This window comes from Phyllostomus hastatus, unplaced genomic scaffold (genome assembly GCF_019186645.2).
Source record: "Phyllostomus hastatus isolate PE091 unplaced genomic scaffold, TTU_PhHast_1.1 phas_contig_147, whole genome shotgun sequence".
Classification (NCBI taxonomy): domain Eukaryota; kingdom Metazoa; phylum Chordata; class Mammalia; order Chiroptera; family Phyllostomidae; genus Phyllostomus; species Phyllostomus hastatus.
Genome location: NW_025333603.1, coordinates 9,038,167 through 9,063,986, shown reverse-complemented (window position 1 = coordinate 9,063,986; position 25,820 = coordinate 9,038,167). Strand labels below are relative to the sequence as shown.

Below are 25,820 nucleotides of genomic sequence, written 5' to 3'. Positions count from 1 at the left end.
GTTTCCCCCCACACGTGGCATGAGTACGAAACCCTGTCCCTGGCCCCAGGTCTGGTCCTGGCTGTGCAGTGGATCTCATCTCCCTCCCCTCCCCTCCTCCAGCGCTGCTTCTCCCCTGCAGCAGCCCCTGCATCCCCAGAGCCCTGCTCCTCCCAGGACACCCCAGCACCCCTGCCCCGGGGCCTCTGCCCCCCGGGCCCCTGGTTTAGCGTCAGTGCCATCTCCCACGTGCCCCCAGGATGGCTTTCTCACGCCATGCACGCCTGTGCGCAAGTCCGGGTCCTTAGAGAAGGGGTTTCTAGTCGCCTTCCTAAGGTAGCATCCTCCGCCGTGGGTCCTGTTCCCGACTTTACTTCCCTTCCAAGTGCTAGTCACTGTCTACCTTCACAGATTTGCTTGTCCGTGGGTTTTTTCGTTGGTCTCCCTCCACTAGACTGTAAGGTCAATGAGGACAGGGACGTTGGCCCTTACACTACACTGTCTTTTAAATACTAAGCATTCAGAATAGGGCAGGAACACTGTAGCCACTCCATAAATATTTGTTAAATAAATGAGGAGAGTACGTATGAGTAAACGGAAGAGCCGGTGAACAAATGACGGGACTGCATCCAAGGTCTCTCGCCTCTGAGTCCAGAGGTCTGGACTCAAATACAGTCCCCTCCCGGCAGCCACAGGGAAGCACCAGGGGAACTGGACCCACGCTGGCTACCCTCCAGACGGTCAGCCTTGGTCATCCGGAACAGTCACTTAGGGAAGACAGTTGCAGCCACGTGGCCACAGGGCTGAGGCTGTCTGTGAGTGTCATCTTGTCCCCACTCTCTTTCCTGCCTGAACTTGCCTGAAGACACAGCCCCTGGCCTGGTAAGAAGAACTTAGTCAGCCTGGAGCGGATGTGGGGGTCTTCAGCTCAGCCCTGATTACAGCTGGACCAGCATCACCCAGGCGGGGAGAGAGAGACAGAGAGACAGAGAGACAGAGAGACAGAGACAGAGAGCACGAGCTTGGCGAGACTGCTGTGACTGGGCCATTCAACACTCGCTTGGGCATCATCCTCCAGAAAGCACTTTCGGGGCTGCTGGTGGACATCCCAGCACTCTGCTGAAATAGCCTCTTTAATTACACAGCAGCAGGTGACAAAGGCTAATCTTCCTCGGCAGAAACTCCTCCGTGCTTGGGGTGCTTCTCACAGTTGGGCCCATCCCAGCGGAGGCCCACGCTCCACTGGGCGTTTCTGGGCAGCTGCCCGCGGGTGCTGGCAGTGGGTGCTGGCAGGGGGTGGCGAACCAGAGTCTGGCAGGGGGACACCCAGCTGGTGTTTAAGAATGGGTCTGGGCCCTCACACATCCAGCTGGGTTTTGAGTTTGTTCCACTTTGAGCTTAGGGTCACTCTTTGGCCGTGGTGAAGACTTCACTTCCCGGCTCTGGGCCTGTGGGTCTCAGACAGGAAGGGGGCAGGAAAGCACCGGTGGCGCCCGCTGAGTATCAGACACGCGCTGCACGTTTGCTCTGGGATGTGGGCAGTGCCACGGCCATTTTCCAGATGTGGAAACTGAGGCTCAGAGGTAGGCAAAACACTTTTCTGGCGAGTACAGATGTTCCAGAGTCTGGATGATGAGTGCACATCGGCTCAGTGGTGGCTGCTGTGGGAAAACTGCCTGGATCCTCCAGCCACACCGAGGCATCTCCCATATAAGCTGCCTCTTCTGTGCACGGGCCGAGTACTGCCCTGGGCGGGTGTGTTTTGCCAGGCACTACGTGGATGTGGGCTGTGAGCCAGGCGCTACGTGGAGGTGGGCTGTGAGCGAAGGGCTGCAGTGCCCCACAGAGGGGAGGGCCGCTCTGGGTGAGAGGAGCCCGTGGTCCTGGAGAAACCACAGTGGTCTGACATGGGCAAGGACATCTGGCGCAGAGGGCAGAGACCCGGAGGCACAATGGGGGAGCAGAGAGGGCAATGGTGGGGAGGGTCCCAAAAGAGGACCCTTGTCCTGCCACGGGGGCACTTCATTCTGCCGGTGGGGGGGCGCCCTGCTCAGAGCCCTACTTCCAGGAGATGATCATGGCCCTGGGTGTGGGACAGGCAGGAAGAGTGAACCTGAAACCTGCTCCCTTCCTCTAGGGAAGCCTCCTAGACAAGCCTTCTAGACAAGCCTCCAGCACCCTCTGTCCTTGAGAGGTAACTGCCACCACCTGGGGACACAGGTGCCTTCTCCCCACTGCACCTCCCTCGGCCTCCCTGTTAGAGACCCAGTCTGGGGGCAGTTTCTCCAGCCTCTGCAGCAAACTCAGGCCAGGAGGAGGCCGCAAAGCCCAGCGGGACGGCGAGAAGGCTGCCCTTGCCCAGGCTACACATCGGAAAGGGAACTCGGCCTGAGGCTGGGAGACTCTGGGGGGTTGGGGGTGGAGTAGGGTGGCCGCAGGTCACCCTAAGGAAAAGGCACCAGGCTGTCCCCCATCTCCCTCTCACTGGATGAGCTCAGGGAGGCCCCTTCCCTCTCTGGCTTCAGGCTCTCTGTCACTGAGGTGAGGGGAGACGCAGTGACAAGGGCTATGCTATTGCTGACAGACTGGAAGGGGCCCAGAGCCGCAGCTCAAGGCCTGCCTGTCTGCTGTCCCTCCTCCTTTCCTTCCACAGAGTTCCATAAAACGGCTCTTCTGTGCTAGGCTCGGGGCAAGTCTTCCCGGGTGCAAAGACGGATAAAGATATTACCTGTTTACTAAGCACTGGTACATGTTGTTAAGTCAGGAACGCAAGTTCCGGAAGAGGGTGCCATATTTGTGTGTGAATTTTGTGGGCGTGTGAGTAACAGGTGCACCAACCCACTGAAGGGAAAACTGGAAAGACACCTACCAATCTGTTATTTGAGTGGTGGTGGTATTTCTTTTAAACTTTGGGGGCTTTCCTCCAATTTTTTGGCATTGCATTGTACTACTTTTTGAAATGAAAAAGAAATCAATCTTGGTGGCTATCCTTTAGTAGTGCTTGCTAACTGCCAGGCATTCTTCTAACAGCTTTGCATAATTAACTAATTTAATTTTTGTAACAACTCCATGAAGTAGGTCCTATTAATTTCCCATTTTACAGATGAGGAACCAGAGGCACAGAGAGGTTAAATAACTCTCCCAAGGGCACACAGCTATAGATAGCAAAGCCAAGATTTTAGTCTCCAATGGCAGAAATCCAACTGGAGAGTCCGCACCTTTACCCCTTCACCACACGGCCCCTGGTAAGCAACAAATGCCACCATGATAAGTGGTGGCCCTGCGTCAGAGGGAGGGGAAATGCCGAGACCCACTTATAAACACGGGGGAAGCACCGAGGCTCTACCTGGGGTGTGGCAGGGGCTGTGCAGGGCTGTGGACTCCGAGAGACTTTTTACTGTAGTTGACAGCGACATGCAGGATATGTTCGCCTGATGAAAGAGGCCCTCCCGGCAGAGAAAGCAGACAGGCTGGGGCCTGAAGGTGGGAACTGAAGGTGGGAAATCCCAGGAAATGCAGGACCCAAAGGTAGGGGGGCACTGACTTTGGGGAGGGAGGTGAGCATGAGGGAACGGGCTGGGGGAGGTTGCTGGGAGGCCAGATAACGAGTTCTGCTCGTGGAGCTAAGAAGCTGGGCTTGGTCCTACGGTGGCAAGGAGCCACGGAAGCTTTCCCAGCAGGGGAGACACTGGTCAGGTGGGGGTGCAAGGATCTTTCCTGGGAACTCCCATACATTCTCTCGCCATCCCTGCTCTTTTCAGTGTGGAGCAGGGAGCCCAGGAGACTTTCACTCAACACACTTTCACACCTTACCCACAGTGTTCCAGGCTCTGAGCCCCGGGTGCAGGTGGGGGCAGGGGAGGGGAGAGGATGTAAAAACAAGTAAGATGGGGTTCTCCCACCACTTCGGAATCATACAACCAGAGATAAGGCCAATATTAGGACACAAGGCAGTTCTTCAAGAGATGCGCAAAATTCACCACCTCACCGGTCAACCTACAGAGCCCCTGTGCATCCTTTAAGATCCACCACCAACCTCACCTCCTCTGGGAAGGCGTCCCTGATGAGCAACCGCACACGCAGATTCTTCTGTCCCTCCCCTTTGGGACTGTGTGTCCTTGTTGGTCTGCCGCTCCTGCTGCTCCCCTGACTGAAGGCCCTCCAGGCCTGGCGACCCTGGCTGATCCACCTCCTGGTCCCAGGGCCCAGCACGGACCTGACCCACTGCTGGCATCCCCAGTGTCCACTGACAAGAGGGTGGCCAAGGCTGAGCCGCCCCCCTGGGGAGCTGTGGGTAGGCAGGGGTCAGTAAACGGGGGGAGCCCTGAGGTTCAGATTCAGGAAAGGCCTCGTGTTGCAGGTGAGACAGGCTCAGACCTTGAGTGACATCAGGAAGCCAGCCAAGTGCTCCGATGGCCTCTGGCGCCTCCAGGGGGGTGTCTTCCGGTCCCCGAGTGTGTGAGTCTGTGGGTCCCAGCGTCCCCGCCTCACCAGGGAATCCATTAACCTTTGATGTTGAAGGCAACTTGTCTGATTAGTGTCATGGAGACAGGCACCAGGCATGGTGGTGTCAGGAAGGTCTCATTTGACATTCTGTCCATCCCCACTAATTAACAGGCCCAGATAGCACAGAGATGAGCTTTTTCCAGTGACTGTCCCCCCCTCCCGGTGCTGGCCACCCAGACCTGGCAGAGAACCCACTCCCCAGCTGCCCCCGCCCCGCAGCAAGCCTCAACCGAGTCCTATGGCCCTCTGCCCTGGCCTCCCTCTCTGACCCTCCCCTGGCCCCCCACCCCCACAGTTTCTAAGGGTCCCTGTTTCCTCTTGCCTGGGATCCTGAAACAGCCTGCTCTGGACATCCCTGTCTCGAATCTGTCCTGCTCTAGTCCTCCATGCTGACGCCAGAGCGAAGGCTCTAAAACTCAAATTGGGTGACAAGACCCCTTACTGGGATGCCCTCTGCGGCTCCCCAAGGTCCTTAGCACCTGGCTGCAGCCTCCTCTTCCTGGACCCCCTCCCTCTCCGGCACACCCGCCCCAGCTTCCATCTGTGTGCCCCCTTCTTCCATCTCCCCACCTCTCTCTGTGTCCTAAGAGCTCCAGGAAGGTCCTCAAGGTCCCTTCTCCCCCAGGAAGGTGACCCCCTTCCCTGAGATTCTGCAGTAAGCCTCTCGGCTTGTATAGGCTTTCCACACACGTGTTTTCCTTCTTCCATCCCACAAGCCTGGGCTGAGTGTGCGCCGTGTGCCAGGCACGGCAGAGTCACCCACATCTGTCACCACCAGCCATCCGGAAGCCGGCCCAGGGGTCAGGGGCTCAGGCTCTCAGGACCTGGGCCTCTTCTAACAGCCCAGTCCCGCTCTTCGCTGCTCTTGGCCCATGAAGTAGTTCCCGAGCATGTCATTTCCCTTTTCTGGGACTCAGTTTCCTTTTTAGCAAAATGAGGTTTTAATCCCTACCCTTGAAGGTGTTGCAAGTTACCGCTAAGAGTAGTAGTGACAGTAATGACAACAACGCAGAGTGCTAGATGCAGGCCAGGCTCTGTTCTAAGTCCCCCACGGGCAGGGGCTGCTCGGCAGCAGGCCTGGCCCTGGGAAGCACCCAGTGCCTGCTGGCATCGCTGGGACAGTCACAGCGGGCCCGGGGGGAGCGGGGGGAGGCGAGTGAGATGGGGGTATGCCAGGCACGGTCTGGGGCCAGGACACAGACGAGCCTGGCTGGCGCTCAGGGCCCATGTTTAATATAAGATTAATGAAATTGTCAAATTGACCTTCTCAGGGTCTGCTCAATCCAATTACATGGCTGTGGCCCCTGTGAGTGGGGTTAAAACAGGAGCACACACAAGAGACACTAGGATGGCGGCCCTGGAAGACGGCGCTCCCAGGAAGCCCTGCCGCACAGTCCTTCCTGCAGCCTGGCCCACGCGTCCCCGGCTGGCTGAGAACTGCAGGTCACTTTCAGGGCACACACAGTGTCCTCTCACTCTGGAGGGACTGCAGCTGAGCATCCAACCTCCACCATGTAGGGGCCTCGGCCCTCTCACTGATGCCCAGTCAGGCCATGCTGCCTGCTGGACATGGGACACGTGGTGAGCAAGAATAGTCACTGTCCTTGAGGAGTCGTGGTCTGGCGGATGGAGCAGAAACAGAAACAGACAGAATTCACCCAATGTGAGCAGTGCCCTGAGAGACAGCAACCCAGACAGGGCACACTGAGACCAACCCAGAGTCCAGGAGTTTCCTGGAACAGATGGCACTGGAGGTGAGCCGTGGCCCAGAAGAGAGAGATGGGCAGAGTGCAAGGGGACAGTCCCAGCCCCAGGGGACAGCCAGGTTTCAGACGAGAGGACTGTGGGGAGAGGACCGTTCTGCAAAGCAGCCAGGGCTGTGCAGGAGTCTGCTCAGGATGGAATGACTAGGTGGCGAGGGGACTGGGTGGGGTGTGGGGGGTGGGCCAGCACAGGGAAAGCCAGAGCAGCCAGGGTGCCTGGAGAGGAGAGGCTGTGGGGGTCACAGATGAGGGGCATGGGGCACAGCTTCTTCAGGAGCATGGCTTTCCAAGGACTGAGCCCCAACAGTCCTCTGCCGGTAGGAGAGCCCCGTCCTCCCTGGAAGGCCCAGGCAGGGCCTGGATGGGGTGGACACTGGAAGGATCCATGGTGTCAGTTGCAGCTTGACTGACTTCAAGCTTCTCAGAAAGAGCCCGAGGGAGAGGCTGGGCATGGAGCTGCTCCCTCCTCTGCCCCTGCAACATCCTTTAGCCCCGGGCCGGGCTGCCTGCCGTCCCCCTCTCATCTGAGACGCTGCCTGTGTTCTTCCAGATGAGCGGCCCTTTCAGTTTACCGAGACTGCTCTGTCCCTGCAACACCCAGCCCTCACTACAGCACTGCCAGCTGGACGGCGTCATCACTCCCACTTCACAGGTGATGAAACTGAGGCCCAGGGCAGGGCAACCAACTATCCCTGCCTCAGGCGCCTTCCTAATAAAGGTGGGGCTTGTGCCTACTCCGGCCTGAAACCCCATGCTCATCCCATCGCCACGCACCTGTCTGTAAGGGAAGGAGGGACTGACCCTGGACACCTTGGCTTGCGCAGTGGCTAGAGGCGGGCAGCTTCTAGGTAGCTCCTAACTCCACTCGCCACCACCCGCCTTGTTTGATCAAGAGATAATCCTGCCAACTGCATTTCTAGGGCTCAGCAGGGTCCCCAATGTATGAAACTCACATTTGGATGTTGTCTTTAAGCAAAATGATTCATGTTCAGCCAAGGATTTCTATTAGAACAAGCACCACAGTGACCCCAGGGAGAACAAATCCCTAGTCCCCTCCCGTTGAATGACAGCGCCGCTCACCTGCTCAGCCAAACCAGAAACAGGGGCGTCATTGCCAAGTCCCCTCTCCCCCTCGGATCAGCACGTCACAGTGGCTTTACCCCACAGACTTTTTTCTGCTTTGAGTCACCACGCCCACACCTTCATTTCCAACCCCCCAGGACTTGCTCTGGTCCCCACACTCCTTGCAGGGACCATGCAATTGGCCTCCTGTCTATTTTCCTCAATTCCAGTCTCACCCCCTTCCATCCGTATCTACAATTCCACCAGTGTGGTTCTTCTGAAACCGCAATCTGACCATGCCACGCCTGAGCACCACGTTCTTCAAGGACTCCCTGTTGTTGCCACTTCAAAGCAAAGTCCAACTCGTCAGCTGGGCACGGGAGGCCTGCTCACCCGGGGCCTGGCCCCAGCCTCCCTCGGCCTTGTCTCTCAGCCCTCATTCAGTCTCTGCACTCCACACTCCAAACTGAACGTCCTATGGTCCCGAGAAACCGATGGCTTTTTTAGTCACTCACCCACTTACTTCCCCAACCATTTATCCATCTGGTGAGTCCCTAGTGCCCGCTAGGCACTCTTCTAGTCACTGCACTTACAAAACGTGCCTTTTAGCTGCTGGTGGGTGTTATGAGACAATATTCCAATAAATGTATGAGAACGGGAGAGAACAAGGCAGCAGGAGAGGGGCAGGAAGTGCCCCGGAGTGGGGAGCGACTCTCTCTGACAAGGTGGATGAGAGGAGAGCTTCTGATGAGGGAGACGTGGGCAAGGGCCTGAAGGAAGAGGAGGCAGCCCTGTGGGTGTTTGCAGGGACAGGCCTCACTCAGCCCTCTCCCTCTGCTTGTAATGCCTGTGCCCCCGGAGACAGCTGTCACCTGAGCACGAGCTCCACAGTCACCTCCTGAGGGCCATGCAAGGAAGATCAACCGATCCTTTTATGTCTCTGCAGCACCCTGCATGGTTTCAGGCCCAGCTCTGCAATACTGAGGCACTCAGCCTTTCTATATTCATTCATTCATTCACTCATTCATTCATTCGTTTCTTGAACAAAAACTGCTTGAATGGCCCCTGGCGGCCAGACCCCGTGCTCTACTTTGGGATGACTCTGTTGCCTCCCCTGTCCCATGGCCCATGAGCTCCTAGGAGGCAGGGAGGGCCACTGCTGCTCCATCCCTAACCTCGAGCTAGCCCAGCACCTGGCCCGGAGTGGCTTCCGGTGAGTATTGGCTGAGCGAATAAACATTTGAGATCATTTTATTGTAATACTTCAGAGTAAGTTTGGAGACAGGCATTCCTCTACTGAAGAGTAATTTAATAATCACAAGTGCCTTTAACACAGTGGGGAGGGGAGAAGAAAGAAAAGTATGTTTCCCTTATTGCTGCTGTTGAAATAAATGGCATTTTTAATAAAGTGACCCCATATAGCATATAGAATGTGGCCCTGTGATGAAATAAATAAATATGTAGTGAAACTGTGCATTGCAAAATAGACTTTTTCTGGTCTTTTGGTTATTAAATGTAATCACTTCTGAGCTGTGCCCTGCTCTTTTCCCTGGAGGTAAGCACACTTTTGATTAAACTGTGGGCCCCAGAGCACTTTCACGGGGAAGGTTTAGCTGCGTTGCCAGAGGAACTGCGGTGGGACGAGCGAGCGGGATGAGGGGCCAAGGCCACAGCCACAATTTGCTTCTCGCTTGATGGACGTGTTTATCTGCAGACAGAGTGCATGGCAGTCACAGGCGTATGGAAATCTTGCAATTAAGGCCAAGTCTAATTAGAGACTACGTATTCAAAACGCAAAGGGAACGATGAGTGGCAGCCACCCTGGTCGGCTCAGAAGTGTGATTATCCCACTCCAGTCCCTGCCTCAGCCACGCGTCTGTCAGCTGAACTACGGGAGGGGGTGCATCTTCCCGCCACACGTGGACTCTCCGGGGACAGCTCTGCCTTCCACGTCGGCGGAGACGTCTCAGTCCGCGGAGAAGAGCACAGGTTTGGGGACTCAGCAGACCCAGATCTGAATCCCGACTGTGCCTGTTGTTACCATCCCAGCCTCGGCGCTCTCATCCCCCTCCTGGGAGTGGTGACAATCACCTGACGGGTCCACAAAGGACTGAGGAAGGGCTTTCTGGAGACCTGGTTTGGGGAAGTCATTCTCACGGCCTTCGCTCCCAGCCCAGACCACACAGCTCAGGAGGGAAACTTCCTGGGGGAGAGAGGGCGGGGGAAAGGTGGGCTCTTACTATTATACCCTCACTGTGCTCAAGGGACCCAGGACAGGATTCTTCTCGGTCTTTTTCTCCTTAAGGATCTGACACTATAATGAACAATCAATTTTATGAGTCCACAGGGTTGGAAACCTGGGACTAGCTGTTTCCTCCCTTAACCCAATCAGTCCCCAGAAGCAAAGGCAGTGGAAGGGCTGGGGAGAAGGTGATGAGGGGAGTCTTGATAGACCCAGAGTTCTGTCCCAGAGGCCCCAGTACTTCCTGAGCTCGGACTGGGGTCAAGAGACAATCTCAGAACTGTCCCTGCCCTTGAGCATTCACGATCTAGTCAGGAAGACAGGAAAACAGCAGAGAAGTGTGTGATGTCAATCTACATTCCTATGACATTTTACAGCCCTCAGCAGCTCTCTCCCTGAACCCTCCCACGCACGAGCCTGAGGGGGAGGAGTTCGCGCCAACCTCACGTGACTGAGCTGCAGGCCCAGGTCTGCATTCAGGTACATGGGACCCCACCACCCGTTACCCTCCCAGTCATAATGCAGTGTGGAGAGTGGGACCAATAAAATGGCCTTGGTCCAGTCAACATAGCGCAAAGCATATAAAAAAAATGGTCACTCATGTCAGCCAAGATGGCGGCCAGTCAGCCATGACACTTTGGTTCAGGAGGAAAACTACCGAAGTCAGAGCAGACACATCCAGCAGAGAGACACACCTAAGATATCTGCACACGTGATCAGGACAGCCATGTCTGCCGAGTGGAACCACCCACAGATGGGCTTCTGGGGAAATTCCACACTTGCCATCAGGGGTGTCAAGACATTCATTTATCAAAAGACCCAGAAGGGTGGCATACACCACTTTCCAGGTATAACTGAGGCAGGCTCCAGACCACTGCTGAGACACCTGAGACCCCCACACCAGAGTGCTGCCCCATGCCATGCTGATCTCCCTTGGTGTCAGCCGCCAGAGGCTCTGCCCTGCTGGGCTGAGGACTTCGTCTGTCCTGCTGCCCACTTGGCTCCCGAGATCCTTCCTTGCAGGATGCTGACAACTCCCTTGCCCACCTGGACCTGCAGACTGAGACTCTGGGACTCAGGTTTATTATTGCTCTGTGTGTGTGTTATAATTCTCTTAGATTGTTAGAGTAGGAGTAGGACATTAATGTATGTTGATGTTCAGCTTTGAGTGAACCTGCACTCAATAAACGCTGAGTGAGCAGCATAGCTACTGGGTGTGACTCTTGTCCATTCCTTGGTGCCGAGCAGTTGCCTGGCTGACTGATAGGAAAGACTATTTCACGAACCTATGCCCGTGACATGTATCAAAACCTATTTGCTTTCTGCTTTTTCTCTACATGTTTTGTTTCTTTGTTTGTTTTAAATAGCTAAAAAAAGTACAGATGTCTGCTTTGCACTCTTCCCCATCCTACCGCTGATAAGGACCCTCCCAATGACGGGACCTAACCTGCCTGCCCATGTTTTCATCTTTGCATGTCTGCATGTCTACAGCCCACTGTGTTTTGCATATTTTAAGATTTTACACACATAGCCTCACACTCTACATTCCATTCCACCACTTGCTTTTCGGACTCCATATTAAGCCGTTGAGATTTATTTATGCTGATGCACATGGTTCTCAGGGGTTAGTTTTTGTTTTTGTTTTTGCTGTATGGTATTTTGCTCTACAAGGAAGTCAGTGTATGTGTGTGCACATGCACAATTATCCTGTTGTTGGCCATGTGCTGCACTCCTCCTACCATCCCACTGTGCTTTACAAGGGAACCGTGTACGTGAATATGAACCTTGAACATGGCTAGACTGCAACCAGGGAAGAGGAGTACTGACTGCTCTGACCTCGTCACATAGTGTGGAGTCCGGCTCCTGGCTGGCTCCCAGGAGGCTCTGGCTTTGATGAGGCGCTGGGGATGTGATGAAAGAGTGGTGGGTGGGGCCGGTCTTGGAAGAGCTAAGGTTTGAATCTTGACTCACCCTCTTATTAGCTGCGTGAATCTGTGCAAATGACCTAACCACTCTGGTCTGCAGGACCCTTGTAGGAAGAAATAAAAAACAAGAACACCAACTCCTAACTACTCTTGCTGTGATGATGAGGGTATGAAGCCTTCAGCATGGACCCTGGCAAACAGGGGGAGCACAACAAGGCTAGTGGAAAGGCCCCCTGCCCCCGAGCAGGAGAAAGGGCACTGGGGGGGTAGGGGGCTGTGGGGAGGCATCCACACCTCCAGCTGGCTGCCCTTTTCACTCTGCATAAAGAAGTCTGGATCAAAAGGTCAATCTTAAAAACTAAAGAAAAAGAAAACAAATGAAATTAAAAGGGAAGAAAAGAAAACAAGCCACTTCATAAGCATAAAGGAAAGCCCAGGGGAGCTCATCCCTCCTTCCAGTCTGGCTGTGGTTTCTTTCCCATCTGTGCCTTTGGCCAACACTGAACACCTGGGAGAGTGTACTTGGTCTTGGGCCAGGCCCCCTGAAGGGCAGCCCACCCTGCAAAGCTCATCTGCCCTCCTCGGCCCTGGGGGAGGCAGCAGCAGGCTGGGCTACAAAGGGTTAAACCTCTTCCTCCTTCAAGATATTGAAGCCAATGAGGCTTTTTGCTTAAATGGCCTATAACCATCTCCCAGAAGCAAGCTCCTTAGCTCAGAAAAGTGCACAAGTCAGCAAAATAAAAATAATTTAGAGAGCCATTGGAATGAGGAACTTCAGTCCTCCTCCTCCTGCCTGCAATGATAGCCTCTCAGTAGTGGCTCCTATTTTTCATACCCAGGGCCAGGGGCTTCCCACCAGTTTGGGGAAGGAATGTGTCAGAGGCTGAAATCCGCTCCCGTACCAGAGGGAGGGGTACGGGGAGCAGTGGGCCTGCAGGGATCCGCCTCCCCACCTGGGGTGCCTTGTGGGCTCCAAGCCCTGCCTTGGCCCTGATGAAGCGGTCAGGGCCACGCCAACCTTCAGAGGCCAGTGGAGCAGGGGCAGTCGCCTGTGAATTAGAACTGAGAGAGCCGAAGCTCTAGAAAGAGCGTGGCGGGCCCAAAGTCCTCACGGGTGCAGCAGGATGCTCCCGGCGAAGTGCTCAGCACTCCCGCTGTCCACAGGCAACCAGGGCAGCCAGGCCTGTCAGGTGGTGCTGCCTCGTGCCTGCCGTGTGCAGCGCTTCACGCGACAGCCCTCAACGTCAACGCCGTCGTTCCTGCCGTGTGGCTGGTAACTCTGGGCACTCGGAAGGTTGGGTAACTTGGCCAAGGTCATGCTGCTGAAAAGTGGAGCAGGAACGTTTCAAACCCACACTCTCTGACTCCACACCACGCTGTTTCCTCGGCCTCGGGACATGCTCAGGGAAGACCAGACCCAGAGACGCGTCCAGCCTGCAATCTGCCCCCCACTTGTTAATGTTCTCTCTCGCCCTGTCTCTGCCGCTCGTCTGTGGGCTGAATCCCCGCACCCCCACAGGGTGGGCCCAGGGCATGGGGCTGCATGACAGAGATGCTGCTCCAGACCCAGTTTCCCTGGGCACTCCCCGTCTGGACTGCTGCACTGTGGTGCCCACAGCCCGGTTCCCACCTGGCAGTGCCAATGCCTGTCTTAGAGGAAAGTAAGTGGCACCTGTCCCTCATCATCTCTCACACCTGGGTTATTTCAAAACCACCCAGCACACTGATGCCAACACGATCTTTCAGCAGCTGCCCATGGTCTTTGGAGTCCAGCCCTTCAACCTGGGGCCATGGCCCTCCCCGATCCCGCCCCAACCCACCTCACCAGCCTCCTTCCCCAATACCGACGTCACCTCTACTCGAAACGTCAGTCCTCTTCCACCTCTTGCCCCTTGCTCACAACGGCAGTGAACATTCACACTGTGTTTACTGTGTGTCCGGTACAGTTCTAGTGCTTTACAGAAATGAACATAATGCACACAGGAGCCTGGGGCCTGCATTCAATGGAGGAGGAAACGGAGACCCAAACCAATTAAATCACTGGCCCAAGGTCAGAGCCGGGGAGCGGCGGATCCCAGAGGCTGACCCAGGCAGTGCGAGGTCAGATCCCTCAAACGTAACCTCTGCCAAATCTCTTCCTCCTTGCTTGACCTGGTGACGGCCTAACCTGGGGGCAAGGGCAGAGAGGCCTCATCACACCCTCATGAAGGGCTGTCTTGGTTCCTCGGGGCCTGAAAGCCCTAGGCAGAAAGACCGGCTTCTGCCCCTGGTTTCCCACAATCTGAGGTCACCGGGGCAGGATTCTAGGGAGAACTCCATTTCATCAGCACCAGGCTGCGAGCTGGGCCCGGGCGCAGAGGTGAGCACACAGGGGACCTGCCCTCAGGGGCTTCCAGGTCAGTGAGAAAGATGGCACACGGTGACAACACAGGCTGACAAGGCCAGCTGAGGTCAGGACAAGGTGCTCCGGAGCAGGGTGAGGGGTCCCCAGCCCAGGCTGGCAGGGAGCACTGCAGACCTCAGAAAGAAGGGAGAAGTACAAGTTACAGAGAGGAGATGGCAGGGTAGGTTCAGGTAGAAGAAACACCTGAGTCAAGGACCCTGGCGCCACTGGGGTTTTGGTGCAGGTCCTGGCTCCTGCCCAGCACGGCTGTGCCACCTGGGGCAGTTACTCAACATCTTTAGGTCGGTTTCCTTGTCTGTGAACTGGGAATGGGAGCAGAAATCTGCTTTGCAGGGTTGTGTGAGAAATAAAATAATAAAGAGTGCCTAGTACATAGTAAGTGTTTAATGAATATTAGTTAATTAAAAATAACATCCACATCTACATCTCCTGCACCCAGCACACAGTAGGGGCTCAGCAAAGGGGTAAGATGTAATGGGTATATAGACACATTCACCCGGTCCTGCCCCCAGTTTGCTAACAGCCCCAGGGAAGAGACAACTAAACAGACATTACAACACTGTGCTCTGGGCATTAAGATACAGCAACAGTTGAGGCTGGGAGAGAGGGAGAGCGGGAGGGCTAGGAGGAGATTCAGAAAACTAAAGAAAAGGGGGAGTCCCACTAGGGAGAGGTGGAAACAGGCCCTTCGAGGAAATGGTGTTTGAGCTGAGGCTTCGAGCCTGGGGACCCTCGGTTTTCCGTAGTGAATGACCCAGGAGAGGGGCCGGGGCGGCCCCAGCCTGGCCAGGCCTGAGGAGCTGAAGGCAGAGGCAGCAGAAGGAGCCTTAGAAGGACAGCAGAACCGGGTGAATGTTTCAAGCTTGAGGGTGCACCTCACTGTCTGCCGTCTATGGTGGGGGAAGGGCGGCATCCATGGACACCCACAGGATGGCCCAAGGTCATTTATAACTGTGCCAACACTGCTGGTTTCAGGAAAGCGTTTCGGTTGACCCACTGTGTCTCAGGGGTGAGCAGGGTGAGGCACAGGCAAGGGGGGCTGGGCCAGTGTGAGCAGACCCCACAGCCCCTGTGATCACTGCAGTTCATACCCGAAGCCTCCAGACTGATCCCAACCCGGCCCTCTCCACCGCTGCTGAGCTCTCGGCAGGGCTGTGGGAACCCAAGAGTGAGAACTGCTGAGGATGCCGAGGAGCCGGTGGTCAGGAACCAAGGCCATCGCTGTAGGAAAAGCCACCTCGGGGTTTGTTCCCGGTGTGGCTTCTCCGATGGCGGCTGCAAGTCCGGGATAAGGGGTGCAGTGTGACTGCTGGCAAGCTGGGCTTGTTATAGGTTTCTGGGTAGATTCCAGGTGCCCATGCCAGGTGTGAGGTAGGTCCCTTGCACAGATACTTCCCACAGAACAATCCATGTGGGAGTGGCCCAGGTCCAGGACATTTCTTACCTCCCTCCTCTCAGAACACCACTGGCCTGATCAGGACCCTCCCCTCAAAATGGCCTGTCCCTGGACAGGAGCTAACTAAGGTCTGTCTTCCCAGCACCGGGATGAAGCCGCAGTGGCCCCAGGGTTTGTCTCCACTCCCTTCCTCTCCCTTCACCACTGGGGTCTGAGGACTGGGGCCACAGTCTCCCTATAAGTCTTTGATATTGTCATGGATTCACTCCAAAGTTTTAAAATGGCCACACACTATGTGCCAGGTGCTGAGAACAGAAACAGGAATCAAGATGCTGAACAGAATCAAGATGCTGAAGCGGATGGCAAGTGTACTTGTAATAGAATTTGTGAATATTCCAACATAGGAACAGAGAGAAAAAAATGACAACTCAAATATAGGTACTTATCAACAATTCTGGTTATTGTTTGTTTGGGGTGGGTGGGGGTGTGATCTCTCGTTCTTCTCCTTCATGTCCTAGCCACTGGAAATGGACACAGAAAATTATAAACAGGGATACTTCACCTAAGTGATTCCTGAGATTTTAAAATTTACTTGAAATAGCCCCTTTTCCTTTATCTCAATGAAGCTACCACCATCCCCAGGAGGCGGATGGCTAATCCCATTCTACATGTGGGAAGGTGAGTCCCAACGTGGTGGGACTCACCTCCGAAGTCACTCAGCGTCTGGCTGCAGAGCTGGCTTTGGGGCGTGGCCCTCTGTCCATCCTTCTTCCTTCCTACCCTCAGCTGCTGCTGGTCAGGACCCATTAGTCTGGAATCACCAGGAGTGTTTACATGCCGCTTGTCCTAATTACTACATGGAAAAGCAGCGTTGCTTAGGACAGTGGTTTTCAAAGTGGTCCCCAGACCAGCAGCGTCAGCATCACCTGAGAATCTGTTGAAAATGTAAATTTGTGAGCATCACACCAGACTGCTGGATGAGAAAGTGATTTGGGTTTTCGCACACCCTGCAGGTGACTCTGATGCAGGCTAAGGGCTCAGAGCCACTGGTGCAGAGAAAAGAGCACTGGGTTTTGCCTTGGGGGACTGGGGTTTGTATCATCCTTTTACAATGTGACTCAGGAACTGCAAATGACCCTTCTTTATAGCCTGTTTCCTTATCTTCAAAATAAGACATATCATAGAAATTGCTGAGAAATCATAGGAAATAATATCTGTGAAAGTCTTTTCAGTAATAACGCTATTCATATTCATTCATTCATGCATTCATTCAACAAACATTTTTTGAGCACCTGGTCTGCCAGATTCAAGCCACCATGCTGGGAGCACCTATTTGTTATCTTTTCAGAAAACACGGGGCTAAGACTGGTGCCAGCAGTTCAGCTGGAGGAGACAGAGTGAGTACCTATGGTCTATAATGCAGACAATCCTCCACTATGGTTCTTTAAATGTTAACCTGCAAAGGTGGGGGTGGGGCTGCACCTGCGGGGTGAGGACAGGTACACACCCTGCTGGGGACCTGAGGTGATACCCTAGCAAAAGGACTTGAACTTGACCAGGACCTATTCCAGGCCAGGCCCCTTGTTTACACGTTTTCCCCTTGGGATTTCAGTGTTATTGGTGCTGTACTGCAGAGCAGGAAAAGGGGCCCAGAGAGGAACATCGCAAGGCTCGGAGCTGGTCAGGATGTCCAGGGCTGGGTATCACCAAGTCTGACGAAAGGGGTGCGTCAGTGGCAGGAAGGTGTCTGTGTGGAGCCAGGATGCCGGGAACCGAGCACCTCCCCAGGTGGCTTTCTCCTATACTTCCTACCTTCCTGCCAGCACTACAAGGTGAGAAACTATCCCCACTTATCTGATGAGGAACTGGAGGCTCAGGGAAGGAAGGGCGTGACTGCCTAGAAGGAGATGGAGGCTGGATTCAGGCCTCGGACAGCCTGACTCAGGGTCCCCCGTGGTCCACGGCCTGGGCTCCGCAGGCTCTTCCCCGGAGGGCCTCTAGGGGGAGAGGTCTCCTCTGCAGGGAGTCGGGGGAGACTTTAGGCAGGATCAGCCTTTCACCCCCACCTCCTGTGAGTGTCAATCTTTTAATCTTCATGAAAATGATTCTTCTATGCTATAATCCATCCTTACTTGTGTTACATAAAGGGTCTTAAAGTACTAGTTAAATGAGCCCTTCCTTCGTCGCTCCCCCTACTCCCCCTGCCCATCTTGGAGTAAAACTGAGGCTCCAGGTAGACAGGCTGAACTGACTGTCTCACACTTCCCACAACCCTTAGACACCTCCAGACCCTGGGACGGCCCGCTGGCAGGGCTTCCGGCCCCATGCTGACTCCCTGGCCGCTCTCCTTTTTCCTTTTTTTCTACAATCTTCTTAATTATTACATTTCCTGTTTATCTTTCTCCCCATCTCATTCCACCCCCACTAGAGTGTAAGCTCTTTGTGTTTTTCTTTACTGACACGTCCCGGGCATTTGGACCAGTGACTGACGTGTGGTAGCACCAGGTGGGATGTGGCTGCAGGGGCGCATTCAGGAGCGGCAGGAAGAGAACGGGGTTTGGAGCCACACTGAGGTTAGAGTGCGGGGCACAGGACGGACACGCTGCAACGATGAGTGAAGGGGACAGAGGGAGGAGACTGACAGACAGACTGTCAACTCACAGCCACTTCTCATTCAGGCACAAGCTCAACCGCCCTGTCTCAGTGCCCTTCCCTGACCACACTGCGATGGTGGAGGCCAAGCTCCTAGACCGATGCAGCTTGGAGACGGCCACCCGGTGAGTGGAGGTGGGGTCTTCAGTGCACGGCCACCTGGCTCTTCCCCTTGCACTGAACTATAAACATCATGATCAGTGACTTGGTAAAGACACAAAAGACCATATTTATACACTATAAAACTGAGAGGGAGGATATATCATGATATACAATTCCATAAGCATCTCAAATACCCAAATGCCAACACAGACAATCCACACAGGAAGAAGTTGAAAGTGCACCTGAACTGAAAGCTAATTTGCCAAACGTCTTTAAGAATCCCAAACGCTGGGAACGTCTCGGGGAAACGGCACAAGCATGTCTGCCCTGCTTGGGATATGAATTAACTTTTTGAACGCAGTGTGGCACGTAAAGGGCTCTAAAAATGTTCTTGCCCTGCAACCCAATTAGCTCACCACTGAGAATTTTCTCTAAGAAACAAACAGCCATAAAGGGTCACGGCTTCATAATCTCTCATAGCAGGACATTGGAGACAAACACACAGAGAAGAGCCAAGAAGGTAACCACGGCCCCTGTTGGGGAGGCCGTGAACAAGGTAGCAGCTATGTAAGTCAGGCGGCGGAGGGGGCGTGTGTGCCCTGTGACGTTAAAGGAGCGAGCGAGCGTGGTGGGGGAGGCTGGCCGGCTGCCATGAACAAAGGCCTGAGGGACGGACAGACCCCCGGACAGACAGGCGGGGATCCCGGGAGGGAACGTGCGCTAGGCTGGCTCTCGGGATTATGGCTGGGTTTTCTTTTTTGGCTTTCCTCAAGTTTTGTTTTATATTTTAAACACAAATGGAAAAGAAGATCTCAACCAGCTGGAATGTTGGGCTGAAACCAATCCGATGAAATGGAACAGAGAGAAATGAGAAGTTCTGTGTTTCATTTAAGAATGTATTTAAGAACACAGCGCCGAGGTGCGAAGGGGTGGGAAGAGCTGTTAGGATGGAACAGGGAAGGAAAAGGGAGCAGAGAAACACATTTTCTGAAGCCTGGACCTGGAGTGGTACTGGCTGTGGGCCTGGCTCAGAGGCCGGCCAGCAAGGCCACCAGGTCGCCGCCTGACGGACGAGGGGCCTGGGGCTGCGAACGTTTCCTCTCCCCTAGCAAACAGTGACGTCAGGAGTTGAATTGGGTGTGAATTCTCTGGCTTCAAAATCTAGGCTCGTTTTCTTAAAGCATAGTGAACTAAAGGGACAAGTATTGTTAGCCAAAAAGAGGGAGCAAGGACCACAAGCTCCATATGAGACCTTGGAGCTTTGGTGACGACAAGCTCAACATGAGACAATTCTGCCGCAAAAGATGCTAATTAAAGGCCAGGCTACATTGATAGAGACATGCTGCCCAGGAGTAAGAGGTAACGGCCTCTCTGATCAGGCCCTTCCCGGAGCAGCGTCCAGTCCCGAACTCCAGCTTTTAGAGACGCAGCTGTAAAAGAGCAACCAGGGTAGTAAGAGTCTTAGGGTCAGGGGATTAAGACATACCGAATGCCTAGGTGCCCTACCCACTGTATCTTCTATAGCTCTTGATGCTACCCTGTGAGGAAGTAATATATTCCTCCTTTTAAAATGAGAAAAATAAAGCTGAGCGGTTAAGAACTTGTTCAAAGTCACACATTAGTAAGTGGCCACGGCACTGAAACACATAGCTGTCTAAATCCAGAGTCTCCATTCTCTCCTGGGCAGCGCCCCTCATGTGAGAAACGGTGGGAGAGAATTTGAGCTACTGGTTAGTCTGTGAAGAGACCTGAGTGTCGCCTTCAACTGTGCAAAGAGCTCTATGTAGAAGCATTCTACGTGACTTCAGGGGAGAGCATCTGAGTGACTTAAGAAGTCTCAGCGCTGTGAATTTTTAGCTCAACAAGAAAACATCTCAGTGATGGCAGACGCTGGTGGGCTCTTAGGTAGGAAGATGAATCCCACACCCGGAAGTTACACAAGCATGGTGCGGCAGGGCATTGCTCCCAGTGGGGAGGAGATCGGGGCAGAGGACATGGAAGTTCGCTTTTGACCCTTAACTTCCATGAGCCTATGAAGCTGCTTGGCAGAAACTGATCAACCCACTGAAAGAAGTAACGACAATATCTGTTGGTGTGTGTATTTGCAGATATAAGAATAAAAATTCTATGCCCCTAGTAAGCACATTGGTCGAGAAAACTAAACATGGAAAATGAAATTGATTCTACTGGAAATGCTTATAGGTTAAGCTATTGTTTTCTGTTACCAAGAAACCAAACCCTGGAGAGATGTGCAGTCTCAGAAATAATCAGAGAAAATATAATGAGGTACTGGTTTTCACCTAAACTGGAAAAATAATTTAAGTCATGGTCACACCCATTATGTGCATCAACATTGTTAAATTTGTTATTCCTCTTGACCCAAATAAAATGACCCCAAGAAAATGATAAAAGTATAAAAGAAAAAAAACTGCACACAAAATATATTTATCAACAACCTAAAAATCCCAGGAAGGAAAAAATGGGCCAGCTGAGTGGCGGAGGGTGGGGGCTGAGGTCGGTGTACAGGGAACACCCATGAGTACTGGGTGCTGAGCAATGAGCACTGGGTGTCTGGAGGGCCAAAGGCAGGTATGAAAGCCAAGGTCAGAGCAGGTCAGAGACAAGATAGGAGCACACTCAGGTGAACACTGAATAGGCATGAAGAGAATGGAAGGGAGGGCTGGGGAAGAATGCTAACATTAACATTGGTGGCCATTTACCCACTCTCACTGGGACACTTTAATCACATTCGCAGTCCCCCATAACTAGATGGCATTTTCTCTGTGCTGCAGGTGAAGAAGCCGGTGTTCCGAAAGGTAAAGGAACTCACCCTATGTGAGGCAGTGGGTGCTAGAGTTGGGAAATGGACTCGAATGCAATGAACTTCTAAATTCAAGCTCACTGTACCACCTGCGCTGGACCAAAGCACAGGACTTTCATGAACTGGCAGCTCTGAGGGTCAGTGCACAGCTGGACAGTTGTCTACCAGACTGTAGTGCGATGTCCGTCCACCGGGCGGGTGTTAGAGTTGATGGCTGTGAGTTTCACAGAGCAACAGGAAACCATGTTAAATAGAAAGGGAAGGGCACAGACCTGCCGTATGCTATGATCACAGGCACGTCAAACATATCTGCGCCCTTGAGCAAAAGACCAGGAGAGAGAGATCACAATGCTTGCAGCAGTGTGATTTGGAATGATTCCCCTACTTTCCCAAAAATTTCTACAAAGTGTTTTTTCTTCATAATTACTAAAAAAAGGCATAATTTAGAAATACAGCCAAGAAACCCTTGGGCATATAACAGCCACTAACACACTTTCCTCAGCCAGAAAATAAAAACAAGCCACATTTTTGCATTTTGCCTGGCACAAAGGACGTGTCGCCAGAGCTCTGGTGGCAGTGCCCAAACCTCACGAGTCCAGGCCCTGCCCAGTCAGTATTGACCCACCCGTCCTACACAGCTCACTGGCATCGAAGGAAAGGGATCGAAAGGAAGAACTGATGTGTAACCGGGAGGGGAAAATCATTGGTACCTAGACTGCAGCCAGCTTCAGCATCTCATGTCCAACTAAACAGCATTTGGTGAGCATGGGAGAGTAACTCTAAACAAGGGGTTTGAGCGGATCCTCAGCTACTTAAGAGAAAATGTATTCTCAATTTCAAATATCCTCAGGCACTTCAGAAGGAGCAGGACTTTTTTAGTTCAGAAACACTCTTTTTTCTTCATTGAAGCAGGACTTCTACTAGACTGGTATTACCCAGAAGTGGCACTATTGTTAAAATACATGTTCCTGGATCTGTCTCAGACCTACTGAATTGAGCTCTTCAAGCCAAAGCCCAGGAATCTGTATTTCAAGTACCTCAGCACATTTTTAGGATTGGACAGGTTTAGAAAATCTTCTTCTAACACAAAATGAACTTGCGCATATTTGAACGTAATGAAACTGTGAAGTCTCATAAATAGTACAATTATTCCCAGGGCCTCCAAATGGCTTCAGTTAATGAGAATGATTTCCATTGACTAATTTCTTAGGTTGGGTCTCTCCTTCATGTACCCTGAGATTACACGGCTAGGTTCTCAGCCCAGACCACAATATCCCATTCATCTTCCTGGGAAGATGTTGGGAACCACCATGCCTGGTATCAGAAGCTGTAACCCCCACCAAGGCTAAGGCTGAGGGAATGACCTTGGACCATAAGCCACCAAGGAGACAAAAACTTATCTCCCTGGCAGGAGCACCACTTCTGCTCCTTTTACTTCACCCTGCTGGTCCCCAATGCTCGGTCGGTTAGCCAATGATGGGTAAGATTCCCCAAGGGGGGAACTACCTAAGACAGGTATGATCACATGGGAGGCCCCCAAGGAAGGACTTTGTGGGCTACAGCAAAAGGGGGTGATGGACCCCCATCCCTTGGCTTTGACAAAGCCTGAGTCCTCATTGTCTGTGAGAAAATCTCCTAATCTCTTGGCTGCCTTAGTTCCCTTGTTCCACCTAAGCCTGAAACAATGGCAGAGGGTGGTGCCACCCTGTGCTGGAAAGGGCGGGTTCCCCAGGTGATCAGGTCTAAGAAAGAATATGTAAAATCCTGTGAAACCTGCTTTGTTTAGAATGCTCTCAATTAGATGATAAGGGTCCAAGGAAGAAGTAAGTTTGTTCCTTAAAGTCTTTTACAGCTCTTTAGCTATCTGACCCTGACTCAAAATAGGCCCTCAGACTTCCTTGTTATTTGATCCTTACTTCCTGGCAATGAGTAATGAGCTTTACCTGAGTTCCTGTGTAAACGAACCCAATAAAAGCCTGCTCAGGCAGGAGAATGAGGCACTCTCCCCCAGGGATGGTGGCCGAGGCACTGCCCACTAGAGACAGTGGCTGTTCCGTCCTTATTTCCCCACAGGACCTGGCTGTCTCTGTGTATGTTTTTCTCGTGTTTTGACGAGCCATCCAAAGCGTTCCTCAGTCACTGCAGGCCAGTGGTTGTGTCAGGAAGAGCAAAAAGGGCAGATTTTGCACAGACTTGAATTCTACCCCTGCTCCTATGCTGACAACTCTTGGGACCTTGGCCAAGAAGTTATTTAGCCTTTTCTGGGCCCTTGTCCTCATTTGTGTGGGTATAAGAATGGTGGCCTTGCCCTTGTATAACAGGAACGGGGCACCAGGTACACAGCAGGTGTTAAAAAACCTCTCAGTCTAATTAGTGTGCAAAATTCCCCATCAGAATCAGCTCTTAGGTCCTCCCTTGTCACACCCACTTCTGACTTTACTCTGCCTTGTAAGCTAAGGATAACTAACAGACCTGTGGCTCTTCGAGACTTACAGAGCCCTTTCTCCAGGTGTCGCCTGGCTGGATTCTTCTCCACAACCCCAAGCTATGGTTCACTGTTTCCAATTTAGAAGAAATGAGTCCCAGAGAGCCCAGGGAACCTTCCCAGAAGTGATAATGTCAGAATTTGAACTCAGATCTCAACATCTGTCACAACTCCATTTTTTCCCTAACATACGCCTTATATACTGCACATGTCACAGCATTTTTTAAGTAGAGATTTTCCTGCCTCTGGGTGTCTGTATTTTTGCCATGCTCAGGGAGTAGAGATGAGGTCCATCCTTCTTCCTAGTCTCTCCTGCCTTCCATCCTGCCCAGGCCCTCGCTGCCCCACACCACCACACTACTACAGGGAACACACCTCAACAACAAGAACTGACTGAGCACCAGTGTCACTGACCTTACTGACCTCATGAAGTGGGCTAACCCATGTTAAACACTTAGAAAAGCCCTGGCACATTTTAAGTATCTGTTGTTGCAGCCACTGTCATCATTTAATCACCCACACAGCCCATGCCACAGGCATTATTCTCCTCATTACACTGATAGGGACTCTGAGAAGTTAAGTGATTGGTCCAAGATCACACCGCTAGTTTGGAGAAGAGCTGGGAAAATACCATAAAAGGAAATTCACATCTACACAACTTATTAGTGAGCATATAGTATTTCACACTATAGAGAATCATTTAATTTACTAGGATAAAATTCCTCACAGAGGCAGCTGCCTCCCTGCCCTGCCCCCGTGACCCAGAGCTGTGGCTTACAGGCCACCAACGGTTTCATGGTCTAGAGGTAACCCATCAGAGAAACGAGAGGCCAGCGTCTTCCAGTCAATGCCTGAAGGCTGATAACCAGAAATTAAGAAAATAATGATTGTCAACATTTATTGAGCCATATATATATGTGTGTGTGTATGTGTGTGTGTGTATACACATATACATATATACATATCCATCCTTACGGCAACTCTGAAAGGTAGATATTATCTCCTTCTTACGGAACGGAAAATCTTAGGTTAAGCCCAGGGCAAGCAGGGCAGCAAGGCCTGAAACCCAGGTGCTCAGCCCCGTACCCTTGCTATTTCCAATATACCATGCTACTTCACAGGCATTACGGAAAAGAAAGTGCAAATCAACAGGAAGATCACATGTGGTTTGCCAGGCTGCACACCAGGCACTTTGAGACTCAGTTACTGAATGAGATAAAAAATCGCGTAACTCGAAAGATCATCTGAGATACTACAAGATAAGGGAACAAGCTGACAGCAGGTGGCCTGCCCCCAGCTTCCTGACGGTAACCCTGGGCCACATCTAACATCCCCGGCCCCCACCCACCCCTGCACAAAGATCGACTCGAATTATCCGGGAAGTTGAATCTCCGATCGCCTTGAGTGAGAAGGGCGACTGGTCCTAGATCCGTCCTGTGAAGTAGGAGAAAGCGACCTGCTGCCGAGACAGCCCTTCACATCTGCAGTCAGCAACCACGTCACGTAGGAATTTTGCCTCCTTCAGCCTGAATGTTCCGCCCCTCAAAGGACACTGGCCACCTCCACTGTGCACTTAATACCCTTAAATAAATGAGGAAAATGATTGCCTATATCAAAGAATTAATGGAGCTTTATTGTAGAACAAAATAGAGGAACAGAGAGAGAAGTCCTTGAGTGGTAAAAATGTCAGTTCAAATTCTGGGCCAAGTGACAGGGGAGGCAGAGACACTTTACGCCCCGCCATAGTGATCACGCTTTCCCCGTCCCCAGAACGACACGGGTGCCGGGCTGCTGCTTGCGTCTCAGCAGATCCACCTGCATTCTTTGCAGTGGGAAGTCCAAGTTCAGAGCACGCCGCCGACCCAGGCGTCCTACGGCTCACGGCCCGTTCCCCACCATGCATGCTCGGTCTGAGCCAGACGGCACCCTCACCCACAAACCACACACCGCGCAAGGAAAACGAGACGGCTTTATGAAAAATCCAAAGTTTATTGCAAATTGTATTTTGCTTCCCTTCGTTCTTCATTTTTACAAGATTTATTGATATCCATGATTTTTTCACAGATGTACTTGTTGACTTTGGAGAGTCTCTGTGCAATTTCAGTTTCGTCCACAGTTTCTTGTGCTATTCTGTCATATAAACACTCTGGACAGGGAAGAGAAACAAGAAGGCCAGGGATTAATGGTCAGTGGAGTACAAATCGTTTTTTCGGGGGTGGGTAGAAAGTGTGCCTCCCGACACACTTCCCAAGTACCAATTCACTTATCTGGCATGGTATTTTCAAATTTTCATCACAGAATGTACATAGAAAAGAATACATGTATACTGTGAGTTTACCCCTTCAAATAATGATAAAACAGCCATGTGCCCACCACCCAGCTTAACAAGACACTGATGGTGGCTCTGGAGCCCCAGGCTGCCCCACCCCCGCTCCACCCTCTCCTCACCCTCACTGGAAGTAACCACTCTCCTCAAGTTTTGC

The 25,820-nt window shown here is 52.6% G+C and overlaps 1 protein-coding gene across 3 annotated transcripts in view; it reads right to left on the bottom strand.

The window, feature by feature from the left end:
* LOC123831221 (BEN domain-containing protein 5) overlaps positions 1-25,820 on the bottom strand; it is a 237,458-nt gene that overhangs the window by 164,821 nt on the left and 46,817 nt on the right. The window contains exon 6 of one of the 3 annotated variants that reach the window (XM_045858040.1): positions 25,307-25,483. The exons of the other annotated variants lie outside the window; for them this stretch is intronic. Within the exon in view, the coding sequence (XP_045713996.1) occupies positions 25,326-25,483 (158 nt within the window). The 3' untranslated portion in view covers positions 25,307-25,325. Of the gene's footprint in view, positions 1-25,306; positions 25,484-25,820 lie in introns of those variants that run through there. 3 annotated transcript variants of the gene reach the window in all.